The 9,070-nt window shown below is 38.2% G+C and overlaps 1 protein-coding gene across 1 annotated transcript in view; it reads left to right on the forward strand.

The window, feature by feature from the left end:
• The first annotated feature begins 6 nt into the window (after positions 1-6).
• LOC107696722 (phosphofurin acidic cluster sorting protein 1-like) overlaps positions 7-9,070 on the forward strand; it is a 63,834-nt gene continuing 54,770 nt past the window's right edge. Inside the window, exon 1 of the mRNA XM_016497202.1 lies at positions 7-432. Coding sequence (XP_016352688.1) covers positions 284-432 — 149 coding nt within the window. The 5' untranslated portion in view covers positions 7-283. The remainder of the gene's footprint in view (positions 433-9,070) is intronic.

The raw sequence follows: 9,070 nt of genomic DNA on the forward strand, positions 1-9,070 counted from the left end.
TTCACAAGAGGCGTTGCTCTCTGGCCGTGGCGCTTCTCTGCAAGCAAAAACAGAAATTTCCGCTTCCTGCAACGATAAATAACTAGCGCAACTTGAGAAACATTCGCAGCGACTTTGACGGTGAACGGCGGGTTGAAGCGCGCGTCGCGTCGCGTCGCGATCGGTCTAACCGAGCCTCGGTCCTCGTGGACGGATAACTGTGCTGCAGTAGAGGCTCGGCGCTCCAAACAGCCGTTTTATTCGGGTTTTCCTTCATTGTTTTCAAACATAAGGTTCCTCCAGCATGTCGGAGCGGGGAGGGCTCCCGAGGACTGGAGGCGTACCGTCTCCGCAGCCCTCCAAACCGGTGGCGATCACCTCCAATCGGCCGGTGCACATGAACCTGTACGCCACCTGGGAAGTGGACCGATCGTCGCCGAGCTGCGTGCCGAGGTAAGGCGCCTGTCCGCCGGGGAGGGATGCAGCGGTGCACCGCCGGATAATCCTCGAGGTTTCCTTGACATTTATCCACATAAAGGACAACACACTGAGTTAAAGCTGGAGGGAATACGATAGTCAATACAGCTTAGATGTAATCAAAGGAATAAAATTAGCCTGGACAGATTTCAGCACGATATATGTGTCGCGATATGAACAATGATCGGTGGTTGAATCTGAACACGACAGTGCGGTAAAGACAACCAGAGCAACTTCTGCTTAACAAAGAGCTGCAGGTGAAATGTTCAGACATGCAGGGCTTCATGTATTGTATTGCAGCCTGTCAGTGGTCTGGAATATTTGTCAGGAATGCTGGCACAGGAACTGTTGTAATGCCTTTCTGGAAAATATCGGACTAATGGATAGCGATTTACCGATATCAGTTTTTATGACCTGCACTGATAGATATTATTAAACTGCAAAAAATGATTATTACACTGCAATCAAAATGCATTTATTTGACTAGTAAAATGACTTAAGATATTATGTAAAACAATATATTTTTTATAAAAATATAAAAAAATATCCAAATTTGGTTAGTTTTTGCTTAAAACAAGCAAAAATATCTGTAAATGGGGTAAGAAAATAATCTTAATTCAAAGGCTAAACGATTATTTGTCTTTTTTTTGCAGTGTATTAGTTGTATTAGTAGTAACAGCAATAATAATAATTGTTGTTGTTATTATTAGTAGTATTATTTCCCCCAAATTATGCTTTTTTTTGGTAGACCCAATATTGATAAACTATAAAGAACTGCATAAGATCGTTGTGAATATTGGGAAAAAAAATTTCCCACTGATGTGGAAATAATCCTAGTGTCTCATTCATGCATTGTATTCCATCCTGGGAATTGTCTAAAATAAATGTTTGAAATGCTGGATTTTTGGGAATAGACTGATGTAATGCTGATTTAGTGTGTCAGGGTTTCATGCATATTCTAAATTGGAAATGGAATGTGGTAACTGTTGAGATTCATGCTTTGTATTCCCATCTGCTGTTATGGAAAACATTGAAGTATATTATATATTGGAGTATACCGATATAGAAGTATTACCCCCAAAATATTTAATTTATCGGTAGACCCAATATTGACAAATAAGAACCGATAAAGTTGGATGTAAATATCAGGAAAAATATCTCTGCCTATTTAAAGAGGTTATCCCATTCATGCATTGCATCCTGGACATAGTACGAAATGTATATTTGCAGTGTTACATTGTTGGGAATATGTCGGTGTAATACGACCTTAGAAATGCTGGTTTAGCATGTGTAAAAATCCATGCACTGTATTCTAGATTGGGATTGGTGTGGTATTGGTTTGGGATGCTGCCATTGGTAATTGTAGAGTTTGATGTGTTGTATTCCAAACTGATGTTCTGGAAAATATTGGAGTAAAGGAAATGACTGATATAATTTTTTTTTTACCCATATTGAAACATTTGTATTTTTTATGTTTTATTGTATTGTTATTACTCCCCAAATTGGTCGCTTATTGGTAGATCCAATATTAGACAACGAGAATTGCCATTGTAGTGAATATAATATTGTTGGATTGCTGGACGTTATGAGTATACTGGTGTAATAGATCCTAGAAATGCTGGTTAAGTAGGCCTAACTGCTGGGATTCATATGTTGTATTACCGGGAACAGTCTTGTATATATTGGCTTGGGATGCTGCCATGGTAACTGAGGAGCTTCATGATTTGAATTCCAACCTGGTGGTCTGGAATATGTTGCAGTCGTCTGGTAGTCCTAGATATGCCGCTTTAGAATGTGTGGAGATTCATGCATTGTGTTCTAAATTGGGAATGGTATGAAATTGGTTTGGGATGCTGCCATGGTAACTAGGGTTGCAGGCTTTGTATTCCAGCCTGCCACCAGTGTTGCATTACCCTGCATTTGTGATCAGGTGAACATGTATGTGTCAATGTTCAAAATGATCGTTCTTTTTGAAAGCCAATACTCCCTGCTGCCTGTTGTTTTCGCTTGCAGTTAATATCGGCTACGGATACAGACAACAAAGACATGTGAAATGGCTGCCCATCGAAGCTAATTGGTTTATTTGTATTAAATATGTATTGATGGAGCAATTGGGATAGATCTGGGTTACACAGCATGTGCTTGTGTTTTGCGTGACATCACGCTGTTGGTATTGACTAGGGTTGGGTACCGTTCACATTTTAACCGGTACTTGAATTTCTGTGCCGGTACCCAATGGTACCTTTTTTTTCGGTACTTTACTCAGTGTGTAATTACAAAAAAACGTTTATTTCAGTGAAAAAATAAGTCCAGAAGTCTCAATTTCAACATTTTGAACAATAGGGTCCATTCATACATACAGAGGCAAGCGGAACATGCAGGATTCATATTTAAACCGTCTTTTTGCATTTTAATATTCACAGACACTAGTTCATATCGCAATTCAAATTATGTGGCAGTGGCTACTTTTGATTAATTTGCCAAAATTGACGAATTCCGCGCTATAGAGTAAATCCCGTTTTTATGAATGGATTCCACGATCCCATCCGTGTTTATGCAGAAACCATATGGCCCTAGAAATGTAACCACACTTCACAACATTTCGGCTTGCCCTGTGTGATTGAACGAGTTGCAGGGGTGACCTCACGTCACAGGGTCTCTCTTTCTCTCTCTGTAGCGTATGCGCCCAAATGCGTTCTCAGGTACCGAAATTTGGCACCGATTGATTTAAAGTGAATCGTTACTCTGTAATACCGACACAATTCGGTCGGTACCCTTAAAAGTACCGAGTTCGGTTCCCAACCCTAGTATTGACAGGAAACTCTAAAAATACACCAAAATATTGATCGGCTTGTTGATGTTTCATGTTTGGCTGGAGCTGATGGCTGTATTCAAAATGTAATACATTAGGGAAAGAGCATAGCGCTCTCCCTACCTCTACTATCATCTTGCTCGGGACTGCTATTAAATATTAATGTGATCTTGTTGTATGTCTAAGTCAGGTGGACAATAGCCCTGTAACTCACCCTGGCTACTTAATTAGAGCTAAAGATGGCACAGTGGGCGGCACAGGGCACCCGTGTGGCGCGTGTCTGATTTCTGAGGGCTTGTGAGTGTGTGTAAATGTGTGCATCTCTGAGTGAAAAGAAGGAATAATGGGCAATAGGAATGGGAATTGACGAGCATTAACAGCGCAGTAACAATTCCCGGTTTAAATTGGACATAATGAAACTAATCACTAACAGATCAATGAGTAAGTCAACAATCGCTCTGGGCTGCTTTTCCCAAAAGCATCATCAGCCTTAGTAGACAGTCACCAATGGTCTCTAAAATCTTACTCAGGCTTCTGAAACTTTTGGATGATGCAGTTCTGACTGATTCAGTGAGTCATTATTAGACAGATTCAAATCAGTAATCCGAGAGGTCAAATGCCCATTCGCTTCACACTGATAAAATCTAACTATGAAATTGTAATAGCTGTTCTAATTCTATGAGAATAGGAAAGTCCACACAATAACGATAACAACACAGAGGAACAATATCGTTATTAGGATCCAGAGTTTGAAGAGCTTGCATTATTAAAGAGGCAGATGACAAAACTGCATTGCTCATTTAAGATAAACAGAACATTGTTGTCTGTTGGTTGAAACACTAATATAGCTATCCTTACAGTTATCGTTCTTGGTTTGCATGGGCCTTAAATCGTTTTCACTGATTCGTTTAAAAGAAAATAACCTTCTCACAAGAGTAATCGATTGGTGGTTTTGACTACACTGGTTGTGTTGTATGTTGATGTAACAATAAAGTAACCAAACATCATCATGCAAATCTTTCTACTCCAGTTTCTTTTGTAAATTGAACCTGTTATGAAAAAAAGCCCGTTCAAACCAAAGATGATAACTATATTAGCGCCCACACCAATGCACAATAACATTGTGTTTATTATAAGCACTCTACAGTTTTGTCATCTGCTGCTTTAAATGCTGGAACTCCTTAAAGTCGGATGGATTCTGATTGGCTGTCAGTTATCATCCTCGTTATAATTGTCCCCCTTGGTGAAAATGGGTCTTAAAGGGATAGTTCACTCAAAAATGAAAATTGTTTGCCATATGTGACCCTGCATCACAAAACTAGTCATAAGTAGAACAGGTATATTTGTAGCAATAGCCAACAATACATTGTATGGGTCAAAATTATCAAATTTTTTTTAATGCCAAAAATCATTAGGATATTAAGTAAAGATCATGTTCCATGAAGATATTTTGTACATTTTCTACTGTAAATATATCAAAACTTAATTTTTGATTAGTAATATGCATTGCTAATGACTTTATTTGGACAACTTTAAAGGCGATTTTCTCAATATTTTACTTTTTTGCACCCTCAGATTCCAGATTTTCAAATAGTTGTATCTCAGACAAATATTATATATCATCAATGGAAAGCTAATTTATTCAGCTTTCAGACAATTGACCCTTATGACTGGGTTTGTTTTGCAGGGTCACATATATGATGCACTCCATGTATGATTTTCAATCATTGTTAGATAAAGTGATCGTATCTCTTCACAAGGCTTCAATGAACTTTCAAAGGAAAGACAGAAATGTCTCGGGTTTCATTAAAAATATCTTCGAAGATTAGCCAAAGTCTTATGTGTTTGGAACCACATGACGGTGAGTAAATGATGACAGTTTTCCTTTTTTGGGGATAACTGTTCCTTTAAGAACAGTTCTCCGTTTCCGACCCTATGAGTGACTGTAGCATGTGTGCTGTCATTAGTATCTGCGTGTCGACGCTTTTGTTGCCGCAGGTCTGTCATCTGTCTGATATTTGTTAAGATAAAAACCTTCCTTGCAAAAACCTCTCAGCATCTTTTGGCAGCTGAATCATTGATTGGTGCCAAAGGCCAGCAGGAAAACAGACTGACACCTCATTCAACACAAACAACAACACGTTACAGTCCGCCTCAGTATGCCATTATATTCACACTTCTGTCGCACTCTTCTCCATAAAACCTTCAATAATGGGATGTAACCAAACGGTTAGTAGCTTACTCTTTGCAAAAACACATCGATTAACCACAAACATTGACATCATTGACAGCGAAAAGCCATTGATTCGCACACATGTAGTAACTGAACGTGACACGTCATTTCTGAACCTGTGTGCTTTAATGTCAGTTTGTTCCTCACACTGCTCCTATCCTTTGACTGTCTGTATTTGACCTATAATATAGAGCACAAGCTGTATGCACCACTTTTTGGTTGTTTTTCGTCTTTGAAGATCCTTATCTTTAGACGAGAATCTTCATTTTTGGAGTTGACTGTTGCTTTAATTATGAATCATTTGTATCGGTTTGAGGCTGTGGTGTATTTTCAGTATTACCGTGGTGTTCGGCACAGGCGCTGCCTGGTTGTTTCCTGTTCATCTGTTTCCCTCTGCAGTCTGAGGGCTGACGAGGTCACATCCATTTGATTGCTGAGCACAAAAAGAGAGTGAACGCAGCCGACAGTCTCAGAGCCGGGGATGGAGGGAGACGCTGAAGATGTGAATTAGGGAGCGAGGGATGATGGGTCGAGGGTGGGAAGGTAATTGCTGCTGCCGCAAGGTTCGGAGAGAGAAAAGCGAACTGCGTGGCACCCAATCAATACCGGCAGACCGCCACTCGAAAAACTATCTCATCTGAGATCAGTTTGAAATTGAATTCACCTCGATATCTACAAGGCTGAACAATGAAATGGAAGCTATGGCTGAATTCTGAGGTTTCGAGTCTAAATAAATAGCTTTCTTTTTCCCTGGTGTTATTTTGAACAATTCATCTGTGCATATTAGTCCAAACTACTTTTATTCTTTACCTCAATCTGGTATTGAATGCTTTTCATGATATGCTTTATTTTTTTTATGGATAAAATTAAGCCCATTTTTATAAAAACATTTTTGTTGTTGTTTTTATTGAACATTCAGTTTGTTAACAATATTTAGACTAATGTATTACTTAATGAAAGAATAGATTAATATTATTATTCAACAGACTGTGCATTACAAGTAGAGATGCACCGATTGCAATTTTCTTGGCCAATTCTGATTTCCGATTTTTTGTTAGTGTGATCTGCCGATACCGATTTTTGCCGATTCCGATCTTCTTTCTAAGAACTATAATTGACAGCATATACAAACAAAAATCAACTTTTCTTCAACGCAAAGTTTTATTTTCATAAAAAAACAACAAACAATTAAAAAGTCATTAATAAAATAAGAACAAATACAAAAATTGCAAACATCAGCACAAATAAACGCAATAGAATAAAGAGAGCTATGAAACCAGTTTTTCAGGTTAAGTACGTTTTTATTCAGGTAAGAAATACTACAGAAATTCAAATAATCAAATGTAAAATAACACATTCAGTGTTATTTTACATTTGGTTTTAATTTCTGTAGTCTTCATTGTAAAAATTAAATACAGATTAATGCTTACCATTAAAGTTATAAAACGTATTCAGTCAAGAGCACAAGAAGTGATTATTTCAATTAACAAATTTTTTTTTTTTAATAGTTTCAATTTCAATAACAACACTGAGGCTTATTGCTTTGTCAGTAAGGCATGTGTGAACTAGTGTTAAATATTATAACGCTCACGTTAGAGGACTTGCCTTTGCAAGATCTGCTTCACTGGAAGTATTAGGGAAATTTTGACAGTTGCATTATGGGTAGCGTGCGCTCGGCTGACGTGAAGTGAACGGAGCTGTGAGATGCCTGACATTCTTCTCCATCCTCTGGTCTCTGGCATGCGTTGAGGACTGAGGGAGCGTCTCGTGACTCACGGTTTGGGGTGCATCGTCTCTCTCTCTGGCCCTTCACTGCCGTCCGCTCTGACACAGCAGCTGTTTGAGATGGACTTTCCCATTCTGTCGCTCTTTCTTTCTTGCTCTCGCTCCAGTCTAGGATAATTCTCTCTTTCTCGGCATCAGCTGGATAGTTCCACTCTTCAAAAAAAGACTAGAAATTCTTCTTTCATCTCAGCAGTCTCCTTTGCTGACATTAATTATCGCCTTTATATCGTCTATCAGCCACACTGCTCTCTAGATATCGGTGTCCACATAGAAAAACTACTAGTTGTGACTTTATATTAAAAATAAAAGTTAAAGGTAGTCAGAAGCTACTACTATAACCCTTTACTGCCTTTCAAAGATGCTGCCATTCTTGCGTTTTTCCCACCATTTTTCATGTCACAAGGTGTGCTTTTGCAGTTCTTCAGGGTTTTGTAAGCGAATGTAATAATGAATCAATTAAAAAATGAAAACGTTTTTTTTTCTTGTCATCAACTACAAAGCAAACAGATCCATTTTACCGTAATGAATATTGCCGTAAAAACCCGTAATTCATAGTCTGACCATGTGAGCAGCTTTGAGCAGAATCTCTGAGTTGTCATCTTTTAATCGCTGTCATTTAGACGAGATGTGAACGGAGCTCTCAAATGGCATCAGGCTTTATTTGAATGCAGAGTTATTAACTCTAAACTTTTAAAATATGTACTACACTGGCTTATTTCGAGTCTTTTTGAGAGGAAATCTCTGGATAACTATAAAATTTGTTTTATTTCTTCCCAAATTCCATTTTAGAATATTGTTTTTTACCTAAATTCCATTTTGGAACTTAGTTTTTTAATGCAATTCCGTTTAATGCAAAAAAGTTTTCTCGATTAGATTCTACATTAATTGGTTAATTTAATTTTAATCATCAAAAAGCATGTTCAATGAATTGAATTCATAAAACTTTTAACAGGTAATCAATTATTTTTTAAAATGTAAATAAATATAACTATTCCTTTGCAAAGAACATTGTGTTGTTATCATTTTTTTTGAACGTTTTAGCGCAGTTAGCCACTCATTTTGGTATTTGTGGCTTACAAGCTGTTTGCCTACTGTTTGCTACAGATCAGTGGTGGTGCGCGCGCGTTTGGTGTAAGCGTAAAACCTGCAGGAATGACTGAAATAATGCGCAATACAAGCACTATTTAACCGGAGCGAATGAGACGTGTGTGTGAGAGAGAAGGGGTCGTCGGAGAGATGAGAGTGAGGATGCGTGGCTGATGTTATTGCCTGTGCCGCTGGTAACAAAACGGATCGGCTCGGAATCGGGAAGAAGTGAGACTGACCGACTGATCACCGATCCGGGCCGATCATGAGGAAAATCGGCCGATTCCGATCCCTGGCCGATCGATCGGTGCATCTCTAATTTAGACTAATATATTACTTAATGAAAGAATAGATTAATATTATTATTCAACAGACTGTGCATTACAAGTAGGGCTGTCGCGATTCGTCGATTCTATTCGACTATTCGATAAAAAAAAACCCTCGACTTAATTTTGCCTGCTTCGACTAACCGGCTAAATACCGGAAGTGGCGCATTTCACCGACGAGAATCCATAAAACACATTATTAGACTGTTTTCCAAGGCTGCATGATATATTAAACCCGTTTAACATATCTAAAAATATTTCAAAACCCGTTTTGTTTTATTTCTGTTCTGTTGTTCAATGTTTATTTCAGCATTTCTAATTTTAATTTAATTTCTAATTTTAAAGTACAGGTTTAGTTATATAAACGTAATA

The sequence above is a fragment of the Sinocyclocheilus anshuiensis genome, unplaced genomic scaffold (assembly GCF_001515605.1).
Source record: "Sinocyclocheilus anshuiensis isolate Anshui unplaced genomic scaffold, SAMN03320099.WGS_v1.1 scaffold1091, whole genome shotgun sequence".
Taxonomy (NCBI): Eukaryota; Metazoa; Chordata; class Actinopteri; order Cypriniformes; family Cyprinidae; genus Sinocyclocheilus; species Sinocyclocheilus anshuiensis.